The following is a 14,342-nucleotide window of genomic DNA, read 5'->3' as shown; positions in this document are numbered from 1 at the left end:
GCTCCAGAAGGGGGAAGAGTGATCACTGTTAAAGGACAGGGCGGACTTTGCAGAACTCGTCCCCTTGGCCACAGGAGGATGGTTTGAAGAGGGGTCAGAGTTTGTGGGAGCATGCCAGGACTCCCTCACTAACGCCACTACTGCTCACCCTAAGCAGATGTTGGGAGCAAAGTCTTAGTTAGAAACCTCAAAGCAAAGGGTGACTTCATAGCATCAGGGAATGACTAGTGTTGGCTTGGACCGCAAGCAGAGATTATGGTTTCTCCTTTTAATACTTATTACTATGTCATTGCCATGGAACTGTACAGAAGAAATAGGCAAGAGTGCAGTATCATGTTTTCATAAACTGAACAAACTGGATTATTCAAGAGCAACGCAAGTTTCCTAACAAGCACAAAAAAGTCTCCATCAACATAGCATCTCTTTATTTTCCCAAAATTAGTTGCAACAGGCTACATTTTTTAAATACTACTTTAAACTCCTGTCCTCATTTTTATTTCAAGAAGGCATATACTAGATTTACTACCTTTGTGGATAAGGGCACAACACACCAGCAGCACCAGTAACCAGACCCAAGAACAGTGTTAACACTCTGCCAGCTGGAATATACACTCACACAATGTTAGGAGAGACACTCAGCTCTTTCAGCAAAGGCAAACCCTCAACCATAAAGAGCAGAGACCACAGTTTTATTCAAAGGCTGTGTATATTCATCAAGGAAGGAGGGGAAATAAGACAAAATCATCCGTCTTGAGCTGAAAGAGAAAGCTCCTGGTTCAGCTGTCTCCATCATTCTCTGAGGTTTCTGAGCATCATGACACCTGTGTTTAAAACAGCAAAATGCCTTCCAGCACTGCACTGATGCCATCCAAAGGATGGCAAGGCCAAGATCCTGTAACAATGAAGCTGCTCTGAGTTACACATGCAGTCACACTCTGGGCTTTCACATCGAAAAAAAAATTTACACCTTTTTTTTGGTATTGCTCGCTTCACTATAGATTTCTAACCAAGATCTAAATATATCTAGTTAGATAAAAATATGTAGGTATTTTTATTTATGTTTGAATTATATAATACAATTTGATCAGATCACACGTGAGGCTGTATCCTCACCCTAAATTTCAAATAGCTTCTGGTTTGATCTGCAGCTCTGGCAGCTGAGCAGAGCTCAGCTCCAAGAGGCAGGGCTGAAGTAGGACAATCATAGCAGTGCAGTGGTGACAGGCAAACAGTGACTGCAGACACCTGAACCAGATCTAACTCTGACAAATTAACCTTCCTCAACATCACCACAAAGCTCATTTAAAAAAAAAAAAATAGGTGTAGTAATACTAATGGATCTAGACAATAAACATTTATCTTGGAACAACACGTCCATCATGAATCTTTCACTTTGGCACAAGTGTCGCTTTCCTCACCTGAACCTCTGGAGACACTGAAAGACCTTCCTGAGGAGCAAAGGCAGCAGCACAGTATCCTCCAGAGAGCCCAAGGGATGTAACTTAACTGCTTCAAGTAGTGAGGAACTTGTGTGGTGAACCACTACGAACTTCTCCCTGTAACTGCTCAGAGGAAATGTGATTCCTCTCCTTGACCTCCTCTTTACACCTGAGCAGCAAACAGAGGGGTGCCCACACACAGCCCCAGCGTTTCGGCAGGACCCCATCTATGGGCTCAGCTCGGCACAAAGCAGCCGCCGGGTCACAGCTCCAAATGTGAACCTTCTTTCTGGGAGACGGAGTGGTGGGGGTTGCAAACCATTATGTTTAATTTCAAGGTTCACATTTGAACAGAATATTTTTGGAAAGAGAAATCAACACGTTAACAGCAAGCAGGAGCACAGAGCACATAATCCTTCACATCCTGACAGGGGAGAACTGCGGAGGCCTGCTATGAAGCATCTCTGAATAACACCATCTTCATTTTTTGAATACCTAATTAAGAGTTTCTATATATTGCAAAGCATCGCTATAAGATATAATTTAGTTGGCAAACACTAAAGATCTCTCAGTCTTTAAGTATGCTTTTGGCAATCAAAATTTAAATCTGTACATATATCTAAGATATATACGGCTGAGGTACATTTTTTTTTTATAATTCTAACAGTTACATTCAAATTAGCAGATTAACTCAAATCAGTTTTAAGCAAATGCAAGCTACAAGCAAATCAACCTCCACCACAACAGTTTATTTTTGGATTGTTAGTATCCTTACTCCTGTTAGCGGCTTCAAAAACATTTAACATATATTAAAAAGCAGCAGACAAAGTGAAACAAGTTTTGTCTAAATCTTAAGAAGACTACAGATCCCAGAACTTAACACCAACTCAGACTTGAAACTCACATATGCCAAAAAAACATTAGCAATTGTGCTAATTCCCACTGTGGGAACTAAAAAGCAGCTTCATAAAACACAACGGGCTTTAATTTCAGTCGCCAAATTTTAATTAATTTCCATCCAGGCAAACATTAAGCATTTCTGCTGATCTTGCAGGATGTAAGCTCATTTGCACAATAAATGCGGTCTAACAAGTCACCACATTTATAGCAAGTTGCTTCAGCCTTATCTAACTGCATAGTTTGAAAAGTCAGTGATGGGTAAGTGAAACTACACCCACGTCACAGTTTCTGGAGTTAAGCATAAGAAAACTGCAGAAGTTGCTACCTTTTCACTGCAATGGAGACTACCAACAATATTTGGACATTAGAGTCTGTATTCTGAACCATGTGTACAGCCCTTATTCAGGAAGGGGAAAAAAGTATGCACTGTGGCACTTTGACTTTCTCCCACAAAATGAATGTCTGTATTCCAAAGCTACAGAGCTCCCCCCTTCCCAAAAAGAAAAAAAGCAAAATCAAAGACCCTCTACTGCCCACTCACAGTAACTGCCAAAAAAGAAAAGAAAAATGTTAAAAGGAAAGGAGGAAAGAAAAAAAAAAGGAGGAAAACAAAAAACTTTTTTTTCTTTTTTAATTTAAACAAGTCAGCATATAAACAAAACATCCATAAGTTCTGTCTGGGCCGGGAGGCACCTGTCACTGCAGCATTAAAGCAGAGACCATCAGCAAGAACAGGGATTCCCCAGAAGGTGGACCTGCCAGCAGAAAGGGCAGCCAGGGATACAGGCCGCACGTAGTGAGCAGCTGTCCATTTACACACGGCCAGCTCCAGCCTGGACATCTCAGACCTGCTCCGGGCGAACAGCGGTGTGGGGCCCTCCCAGATCCAGCATTTCTGCTCACTCGCTGTCCTCCTGCTCTGCAACACGGACAGTGGAGCGAGAGAGCGGTGCCCCGGCTCCTCGGCAGCCAAGCTACATGTCAGCCTCCCAGCCCTCTGCATCTCCTGCCTTCACAAACCTTCAGCTCTCCCCAAAACTACTGTTTCCATGGAGAGCAGAGGCCTGCTTACAAGTATAACTCCTTCATATATGCACACCACTCATTTCATTAAAAAAAAAAAAAAAGTTTTTAATTTCCTGATTTCTCATTTTTAGAGGGAAACACCAACATGCAAGAAGCAGAGAGAAGCCTGCATCATCACTTCCCATCCTGGTGCAGGAGAAGCATGGAGGCCTGGCATGAAGTGGCCCCTTAACGATCGTTATTTTTAAAAAAGCTAATTAAATAAGAGCTCTTACATATTACAAAGCACAGCTAGGAGATATAATTTAGTTGGCAAATACTATGGGTTAAGGGCATCTCTGCTTGCAAGCACTTCTTTGGCAATCAGTCCAAATTTAAATCTGCATATGTACTGTTTTAAAGACTATATCCCACACATACACAGTATGTTCTGTCAAGTACACATGTGCCAAGCGCCAGAATTTACACCTCTTAGACCTAAGCAACAAAAACAGCCTAGACAAAATGAAAAGGGAGCCCCACATGCTCACACCAACACAGGCCTGGGCTGCAGTTAGGATACCAGCAAAGCACTTGGGGAAACAGGCTGCTTAGAAATGCAATCACAGCCACCCTTGACACCCTGGCTTGGAGTGGCAATGGGACTGAACATACTTCCAGCTGCACGGATTCCTAGCATTCCCAAAAATTAAGTTTCTAAGACTAGAACAAGAGAAGACTTGTACCTTTAAGTTTAATTAACTCTAGAATAAGACGTATTTTCAAACAGAACTGTAACACCATTGATACTGTGCAGTAATGCAAGATGCCTTTAACAACAGCAGGTTGTCTGAGCAAACCAAGTGCTGCTCTATGCTCCTCCAGCAAATTTCTAAGCTCTGTCTGATGCCACAGCTGTCAGAGTCCTGAGAGATTTTCAGCAGCTACGTTTTTAAACCGAGCCACTTCTGGTCCCATGTACCACAAAGCAAAGCACTGCTAAACCGCTACCATTTACTACCAAAGTGCTTCAAAACTAAATATATTTGCCTCCTTAGGTATTATTTAAGTGATCTGGTAAAGATCAGTATCCACTATTAAAATCTAGCACAAGGCCTAACGAAGTTCTTAGCAGATAAACATCAATCCAGTAAAAGTGGTTGACTTCATTCTTTTTATTCTTCCATCTCTGCCATTAGGAGTACAGATCTACCAAGAAACCTCATGGTACAGCTGCTGCACAGACAACTTAAAGATCATATCACAAACTACAGTACAGGAATCAAGCAGCTTTGTTTAATGAACACACTTAGTAAGTTTTATTATTTAGAAATAATGCTTAGATGCAGATAACACTTGTCCTCACAGATCAATTTAATTCATGCTGAAGCTCTCTATGGAGCAGCAGAGATGCTGTTCTTCAAAATGTGACTCTTCCCAGAGCACTTCATCTATTTCTGAAGTGCAGCCTATCATCAAAAAGAGCAGTGTTTCCCCAATATTTACAACTGACTTTGGCACCCCAGACTTACAAACAAAATGCTACAAAACTCAATAAAATATTAGTATGTATTATAACATGCTTAACTACAACTAGCTGCATCACTGAATTTGAAGTTCCTTCTTCATATAAGTTGACAATAAAGTCAATAAATCCATCTTTTACATATTTTTAAAGAAGAAAATGAACTATTTACCAGGTGTTTTCACAGAATCACAGAATATTAGGGACTGGAAGGGACCTCAAAAGATCATCTAGTCCAATCCCCCTGCTGGAGCAGGAACATCCAGATGAGGTTACACAGGAAGGTGTCCAGGAGGGTTTTGAATGTCTCCAGAGTAGGAGACTCCACAACCTCCCTGGGCAGCCTGTTCCAGTGCTCTGTTACCCTCACTGTGAAGAAGTTTCTTCTCTTATTTAAGCAGAACCTCCTGTGTCCCAGTTTGTATCCATCACCCCTTGTCTTATCGTTGGTTGTCACCGAGAAGAGCCTGGCTCCATCCTCGTGACACTCACTCTTTACATATTTATAAACATTAATGAGGTCACCCCTCAGTCTCCTCTTCTCCAAGCTAAAGAGACCCAACTCCCTCAGCCTTTCCTCATAAGGGAGGTGCTCCACTCCCTTCATCATCTTTGTTGCCCTGCGCTGGACTCTCTCCAGCAGTTCCCTGTCCTTCTTGAACTGAGGGGCCCAGAACTGGACACAATATTCCAGGTGTGGTCTCACCAGGGCAGAGTAAAGGGGAAGGAGGACCTCTCTCCACCCCTCTCCACCCCCGTTCTAATACACCCCAGGATGCCATTGGCCTTCCTGGCCACAGGGGCACAGGGCTGACCTATGGTCATCCTGCTGTCCACCAGGACCCCCAGGACATATTACTTCAGTATATATTACTCCAGTATTCATTATTCCAGGTTATAAAACTATTCCCATTAGAAATACTTGTTTCATATACTCAATTTCTCTAAAAACAGAAGGGGCTGGAAGTTGAATTTCTGTGGCCACAGTCCTACGCATTTCACAAATCTGCAGCTGCAATATGTACCAGCATTTTTGTTCCAAAAGCCAAGCACTAATTTCAAAAAATATTCACCAGTTGTGTAAACAGAGGAGCATATATTTAGGTATATTTTGTGCTTTGGAAACTGAAAAAAAGTCTGAACAGACATCTCAAGAGTATATCATTTCCGGAGTCTTATAAGAACCTAAACCATTAAAAAAATTGCCTTTTTAATGTTGATTGTTGTATTTTAAAAAAAACAAACAAACAAAAACCCACACCTCGCATACCTTACTTAAACATCTTTACCCCCTTGTACCATACTGCTTCTCCTTTCCATCCCAGGCAGCAAAAGCCCCAGTTCCCTAAATCACCAACTTCATTGACAACTTGTGTAAGTGATATGAAAATAATTATACTAACAAAGTAGCTGAGCATATCGTAAGGAACATGGTGGCAAAGAGATCAGCTACCTCATTTCTGTATTGAAGTTCTTTAAAGTCAGATACTTCAGGAAAATTTAGTTAATTATGTCAGTACACGAAGCCACCCAGGCATTTTGGTTTGGTATTTAATCTTACCTATAATCATACAAGTAACTGAACATATATCACAGCAAATATAAAGTAGGCAGAGAAAACGAAGAGTATTTGCAACACATAATTCAAGGCACTGATGGGAAGCTCAAACCACCCATGAACACTGGAAGACATTGCACCAAACAGCACAGGATGCTGGCAGCAGGCGCATCTTGAGCATCCCGGCTGCTGAGAAGCACCTCGGTCCCTCCTGGCCGTGACCCACCTACCCCATGTGGGAGGGGGCAAGGGAAGCTCACACACTGCCCCAAAAACAGCAACACACAGGTTTGAGGTCAGAACAGGGTTTTTTTCTTCAAGCAAGGGCTGAGGTCAAAAGGGCAAAGATAAAAGGAGAAATGGAATCAAGTTTAAAAGGAACAAATAGTTAAGGACCAGCATTGCGATACAACTTCACCACGAGTTACTGGGGCACAGGCGAGGAGAGCACCTTGCACCTGCGGAGATTAAGCTGAGCTTTCATACCTGAAGTTTCTCACTTACTAAGCAAAATGCAAGCTGGTGACTCACAGACAAACGAAGGTTGTTACGAAGGACTTTTTAGTGGCAGTGAGCATGCATGCAAGCCACTAAACAGCAAAACTTGGAATGGGGTGGGCAGAGGCTGGAACTTGTCTGGCTGTTCCTCCAGTTGTGCCTCTGTCGAGATCAGGTATCGTGGCAGAGCAGATGCAACTGCAGCTTCCAGCTGTTGAGGCTATTACTAGTACCATATCTAAAGAGGTATGACTATAATCCCATTTACCTTGGCAGAATCCAGAAACAGAAAACCAAACACTTACATATGCATGTGTGTACACTGTATGTATGTATAATACAATGCGTGATGCTAGGGGGTCCACAAATCACTTAAGAAAGCATCTAAAGGGACAGAGGTAAATGCCTACAGGTATGTAACCAGCATTGAGGGAATATACAGCAATTCTTCAAGGCAATCTTCAATTACAGTGGCATTTCAACATAGAAAAAGAAATATGTAATAAAAAACTCATTTCACTTTAAATGTATAAATTTCCGCAATTTAAATTGTTCACCTATCTAGTATCAAAAGGCTTGAACAACTACTGTGAAGATTATTCTTGATTTCCCAGAGTCTTTCAAACACTTCATACCATGTGTGGCTTTTGAATCAAATACACTGCAACTCAGTATTTATTTTGCCTGGAGAGCTATTCACTATAGAATAGAGCCACAGCCACAGAGTATTCCTCTAGTAAGGCGACCCAAAGCATCTGTCTCATGTCTCACACCTGTTTTGTCCTTAAGCTTTCAGGCTTACATCCATTCACCATTCTGCAGCTAGACATCATTTATTCTCATTCCTTCACCAACAGCAACAAATAAATTTAGGTGATCAAGTTTCCTTGGGACTAGAAGTCAAGGAGGTGTAAATACGCATGCAACCTTAATACCTGCAACTGTGAAAAATAAACAACACATCCACCTTGAGATGAGTGCCACCAAAACACTGAGTTTTGTGTTTAGGAAAAATTACAGGGTTTGATTTGAACCAGTTTTCAAAAGCATGCTCAGAGGACAAGACCATTCAAAGAAGCTTAGCTGAGATAGCTCCTTTATGATAAATCTCAACAATCCAGCCATAAAGCAAAACCATCATGAAATATGCACACCCCAAAAACATTTCATATTTTATATATGATGATTAGCCAGAAAGCTATCAGATTTGAGTAGAGGAAGAGTTATGTACAGCTGAATGAAGCTCATGGAAGACTGTCTTAGGCCCTGTCTCCCACTAGCACAGGTGAGGGAAAACACTGCTTTCACCTTACTACTGGGAGAAAAGTTTTCCATGCAACTTTCGCAACAATTTCTTTGTTATCTCTGAAACAGATCTTGTTCTTGATTCAGCTTTCTCTGAGCAATGCTGATCACTACTGACACTCGTTCACAATCAGTAATACAGCAGGTTTGGCAAAGCACATCTCAAGTGTTTCATTCAAGGTAGCCACCACACGGGGGGTCACGTAGACTTTGCTCCCCTAAAGTGTAAGGGGGAGGTGGTGTGTTTATAAAGCAGAGTTTGTGTTAAGAAAGCCCAGAATAAAATACTTTGTATGTACAACTGAGAATGATTTTACCTACTTTAATAAGTTACTATTAATAATTTTATGTTACTGCCTTCAGCTTCTGTTCTTATTTTTAAAGCCATTTTTATTTGAATGTTTTTATTTGGAAGAACTGCCACGCTACTTTGAGCTCCCAACAGATAACGCTGACACCGCTGAACTTCTTTATTCAGTATAAAATGAAAGGGCAGTTCAGCATCAGATATTAAATCAGGGCAGTACATATTCACAGGTAATAGAGCCCTCATCTTCTGGTGAGAAACACAGCCTTGCCCCTGTGCAGAAAATGCACATTCATTTTGATTTCTTTTGCGTTTCATTGTTGCGTATAATTTGAAAGGTGCCCTATTGCACTTAAAATATGCAAACTCCAACAAGATGAACTGTCTTCAAGCTTTATTTAAGGAGGAGGGGAGGGGGAGAACCCATTCTCTCTTTCTCAGACTGTGAAACACCCGCACAAAACGTACTGCGGGCCCTAAGTCAGTGTCAGGCTCTAGGGCGAACCCGCGCTCCCTCTGTCAGCAGAAAAGTCTGCCGCTCATCCGTGCTCATCGCTCACCCGTGCCCATAGCCGGAGCGATGCTCCTCCTCTGCCGGGCCCCCGCATGACTCGGGCTTCGCTCCCAGCCCTGCGCCCACACCTACTGCAGGTCCCCGGCCCCCCGAGCACGAGCAAACCGAGAGCACCCAAGCCGAAAAGTAAAAATAATCCTTACTCAGGTTGAGCTGTGGATAAATGGTGATAAACGAGGCAAACGGGCTGCACGTCTCAGCCAAATCAGCTATAGCATTAACGCCCAGTGGCTGCCAGCAACTAAACTTGAAAATGTGTTCAAGCAACGTTGCAGGTACCTGGCTAAAGTGGTAAAACCTGCAAGTGTGTAACTTCCTGAGCAGCCTGGCAGGGGCTGAGCCAAAGGAAGGGATTAGAGCAACATGTGTCCAATGCAGAACACAGTAACTATTTAATCAGGGTAGCAGAGTACATGTGTATTTACTTGCCAGCAGTGGCAGGGTAAGTACTGCACCCCACCAGAAGGTACCACAGCCAAAAAACATACTGCTCTCCCTGTCATAGCGAAGGTATGGAAGGCATAGGAAGGGCTCGATCTATCAGAAAGAGGAATGTAAGACTTCTTATTTACTGAAACACCACAGGAAGAGTAGCAGAAATAGGAAACAATAAGTTACACAGCTAGCAGTTTCTTATTTGCTCGCTTGAATCTGGGAATTCTTTGATTTTATTTTGGTTTGTTTAGTTTTTAGTTCTCTTCTACTTATTCTGAAAAGGCACTTGATGTATTTTGCATTTCTCCAGGAGACTAAATTACAACTGGGGAGAGAGGAGGGGAAAGAAAAAAAAAAAAAAAAAAAAAAGGTATTTTTAAGTGACAAGGTATCTTATGTAAAAGTTGTCCACTATCAGTCATTTTTTAGTCAATCACATCAACAGAAACTAGCAAATTACTTTTAAAAGCCTTAAAAGCCTTCAACTAAAAATGAGTTTAAGATTAATCCACATTTCCTTAGCAGGATGCTGCTTGCCTCTAAATAATATATATATATATATATAAATTTACAAAAAACTGATGTGACAAACATTCCTAGCTATGTAATTAAAAATACATAAACAGAGGATGAGAGCTGAAAATTTTTTTTAAAGGTAAATATTACAGATACTAGAAAGTGAAGTAAAAGTGGAAAACAAACAGTTCTGCTACAGCACTGCAGTTTGGTTGGCCCTGTCTGGACCTAAGTCGGGAACATACCAGGATGCGCTGATACCATGCTAGGTGCGTGCACCTCGCACATTTACTGGCATCAGTTAATCCCTCGCAGGGCGGAGGAGGCTCTGCCTTTACATAGACAGCTAAAGCTTATTCTGACAACACTGTCACGCAACGGTGCCACGAAACTATGTGCTCTGCCTCTGCCGCACTCAGGGGCACAGGTGGGTGACACTTTCTCAAGGGAGGTCTCAGAGGAAGAGGATTTGTTCACAGCAGCGTTAAGCGTCACCCACAGCTGGAGGGGACAACAGTCCCAGCGCAGCCACTGTCACGAGGGCTAGCGTGGCCACACAGCCCCAAGCGAAGTGACGCCAGAGTCAGGGCCACCCGAGGTGCCTGCGGGTCCCCCCGGGACCTGGTGAGCGGGGGGTGGGGAACCAGGGTCAAGGCAGTGCTCTGGTCCCTGGCCTTACAGCCTGGCTTTGAGCAGCACTGGCCGCTCAGCTCCAGCCTGCGCAGAGCTGAGCACAAATCCCTGTCACCAACAGGTTACTGCTACAGCTACAGAGACCGCACTGCAGGAGGAAACTCTGTCCCACTATTTAACAGGAGAAAAAACTCTCCCTCAACCAAGTTTAACAGAGCCATCAAGACAAATACGGCCGCTTACTCATTAAACACACGGTATTTTTCAACCCTTGTCCTGCCTCCGGCTGTTTCCCCATCCCTGTTTGCTTCTGTCCCCTCTTAGCCGCCCGACGGCAAACGCTGCCGCGCCGGGACGGCTGGCGGCACGGCACCCCCCCCGCTCCGGGCCGAGCAGCCCCAGGGGACGCGGCAGTGCCTCCGCAGCGCCCGACGGCCACCCTCACGACACGGGTGTCGAACCCCAGCCCTGGCCGGTCGCCCCGGTGCAGCCGGAGGCGGCGGCGCACTCGCCAGGTTTGCCCGCGGACGGCGCCGTGACACGGCGTGAACTTTTGCTTTCGGCGGGGCAGGGCGGGGAGTGGGGGGGAGGCGGAGAGAGGCAAGCGGGGAGGGCGGCCCCAGCCCCTCCTGCGCCCCGCGGGGAGAGAGCGAAAATGCTTTTTCGCCTTCGGATTTCTCCCTTAGGAAGGCTAAGGAAAAAAAAAAAAAAAAAAAAAAAAAAGAAGTAGAAAAAAAAAGTAAAATTTTAAAGGAAAGAAAGAGACATTGAACCGGAGCGCTGCAAACTCCGCGGCGGGTAGCGAGAAGCCCAGGGGAGGGCGGCGTGACCCGCCGTTCGCAGCGCCGCGGCTCCCTGCCCGGGCGGCAGCGTGTGCAGCGCCGAACACGGCGCCCACAGCTCCGCGACGGAGCTTCCCGGGACCCCCTTCCGACGGGGAATCGCCCGCCGCCCGCCCCTCACCTTCCAGCCAGCCGAGCTGTTGCTGTCGCCTTTATCCTTGAAGTAGGGGACACTCTTGACCATCCACTCATAGATCTGGGAGAGCGTGAGCCGCTTCTCGGGGGAGCTCTCGATGGCCTTGGTGATGAGGTCCGCGTAGGACAGGTTGCCCCAGGCGTTACGGCGCGATGAGCTGCTTTTGCGGGGCTGCCCGGCCACGGGGCCCGGCGACAGACCGGCCACGGGAGGCGGCACTGGCGGCACCGGCGGCGGCCCCGGCGGGTGGAGGCGGCAGCCGGCCTCGGGCGCCGAGAAGTCCCCACATCGGCAAGCGGTCGCCTCCGGGGGAGCGGCGGCGGGGGGCAGCGGCGCGAAGTCCTCGCTCTCCTCTAGCAGGCTGAGGTTGCTGATGAAGTCGGCGCTGAGCCCTCCCGAGGCGGCAGCCCCGGCCGCGGCCCCGGCCGCCCCGTCGGGCTGCCCGCCGCACGACGGCGCCGGGCTGGAGGTGGCCGAGCTGGGGGGATTGAACTCCGGCCGCGGCAGGGGCCAGGTGCAGGAGCGGGGCCGCGGCAGAGGCTCGAAGTCGGGGTCGATGTCCACCAGCTGCGGTGCCTCGGCCATGGTGGGGCCGGGGCGGGAGCGCGGCGGCAGCGGCTGCAGCAGCGGGGCGGCTGGACTCAGCGCCGCCGCCCCATGCAGGCTCCGAGCGCGGACGGGCGCAGCCCCGACGGCGCGGCCGCCAACTCGCCTCGCGGCTCCGGCCCAGCCGCCCAGCCCCTGTCCGGTTCCCGGCTCCCTGCCCTCCGCGGCGGCAGCAACAGCAGCAACAGCAGCGACACGGCCGCCCGGCGCGCACCGAGTGGAGCGACCGCCCCACGCGGGCCCGCCTCCAGCCTTCCTCCTCCTCCTCCTCCCGGGGGGGAGGGACGGCCAGCGCCGCGCCAATGGCAGCGCCGCTCCGCCCGCCCGCCTCCCGCCGCGGGGCCGGTTTGGCAGGAGGGTGCCGGTCCCCCCGTGCTGTTACTGGGTGGTTTTTGTTTTCCGGCGGTGGAGGTGGGTGAGAAGCGGCGGGCAGCCCGCAGTACCCCCCGCAGCCCCGGGCTCGGCGCCGACGAGGGGCTGCGCGGGTGGTGCCGGAGCTCACTTGCCCCGCCGGGGAGGGAGTGCCCTTCGGCCGCGGGCTGCGAAAGAAATAACAACTCTGCTCGCACGGCGAGTTGTGGGGGATCGCCACGGAAAGTGCCCCCGCAAGTGTTTCTGCCTTGGTTGCTGCCGGCAGGGTACTGCCGCTCGCACTGACGGCCGCGGTGATCGTCGCTCCTGGGGACCGGCGGGGACCCGGGGGCAACCCGCGGCTGCAGCGGCGCGGCTGGGGTTGCACAGGGGGGGCCGGGCGGCTCCCCGCTCCCAGCAGCAGCCCAGCGGCGGTGGCTTCGTGCGGAGTGCTGCTGCCGCCCTTCCGCCCGCCCCGTGGGAGCCCGGACAGCTCCCGCGCCGGGGGACGGGACCGGGGGCTGGGACAGCTGCCCTGCCTCCCTCTCTCCTTCCCTCCCTGACCGGCTCCTCGCCAGAAAATGTCTGCGCCTCCCGAAGTGATAAACCTCCCCCACGACTGAGCGTGTTTTCATACTGTGAGCTGGAGTTTTATGCCGTGGGCAGGCACGGGAGCACAGGATAATTTCGAGTCAACTATCAAACAGGCTCTATATATTCCCGGCAAACCCCAAAACCACACAGTTTACTAAGGCTTGTAGTCCTCCCTTCCAAAGAGGCAGCAGTTACAGGACATGCCACCTCTGCCTCCGGAGCTCATAAACATGCATAGATATATGGTCAAGGCAACACAGAAGCATTATTCTGTTTAAAATTAAAAGCAATACATTTGCTTAAGCTACGGAAACTGTCCTGGGGATGAGCCACAACTCAACACCTTGCTCAAAGTGGCAAACCCTACTTTTTAGAAAATCTATTTCATTTTCAATAGGAGTGCTTTTAAAAAACATACTTCAAACATGGGTTAGTAAGTCACAACATTCACAACCAGGCATGGCATTTGATGTTGTCTGTCAAAGAACCACTGGAGCGGGGTAACTGTCACCACTGAGATGGCGAACCCGTTACTCTTCCCTCACTCTCTGCATCAAGGCAGAGAGCATTAAGGGTATTTAAATGTGGTTTGTTGTTCCTATGAAGATATTTTCTGAAAATGAGTAACAATAATGAAGGAGACTATAAGACTGGATTTAGGCCCACAGCATATAATTTACCGACAGATCATACCTCTACATACACATACTGTCTATTATGAAAATACTTTTAAAGATATGTGATGACACCTAACTGCATAGCTAGTGCAACATATGCATAAGTGCATAGTAACTGATCAAATTTTAAAGCATTGGTTTTGTCACGTTTATTTTCCCAAATGCCAAAGGTGTTATACCTTATTATAGGTTGGCTGCTTGTCAGATTTCAGACTTGCTTTGCCTTGAAGTCATTTCTGTGTTTTCCAAATCCTGCAAATGATTCAGCCCACAAATCTATATCGTTTAGCCCACGCATTTTAGAAAAATGCTTTTTTTCAGTTAAAAAAAAATAGTCCCAGTTCAACCTAATAACTTGCATGCCACGTTTCAGCTTGGAACGGTTTTATCCGGCAGCGTTACACAACTCGGCTACAGTAGTTGCCCTGCAGTAAGGGAGAG

General features: G+C 47.2%; 1 protein-coding gene across 1 annotated transcript in view; it reads right to left on the bottom strand.

Moving 5' to 3' along the window:
* Positions 1-12,560, bottom strand: part of FOXO1 (forkhead box O1) — a 65,186-nt gene extending 52,626 nt beyond the window's left edge. The window contains exon 1 of the mRNA XM_082074110.1: positions 11,659-12,560. Within this exon, the coding sequence (XP_081930236.1) occupies positions 11,659-12,258 (600 nt within the window). The 5' untranslated portion in view covers positions 12,259-12,560. The remainder of the gene's footprint in view (positions 1-11,658) is intronic.
* Between the last annotated feature and the right edge of the window lie 1,782 nt (positions 12,561-14,342).

Source organism: Streptopelia decaocto (assembly GCF_964273445.1).
Source record: "Streptopelia decaocto genome assembly, chromosome: 1".
Classification (NCBI taxonomy): domain Eukaryota; kingdom Metazoa; phylum Chordata; class Aves; order Columbiformes; family Columbidae; genus Streptopelia; species Streptopelia decaocto.
The sequence above is the reverse complement of the archived record's forward strand: the minus strand, read 5'-3'. Positions and strand labels throughout refer to the sequence as shown.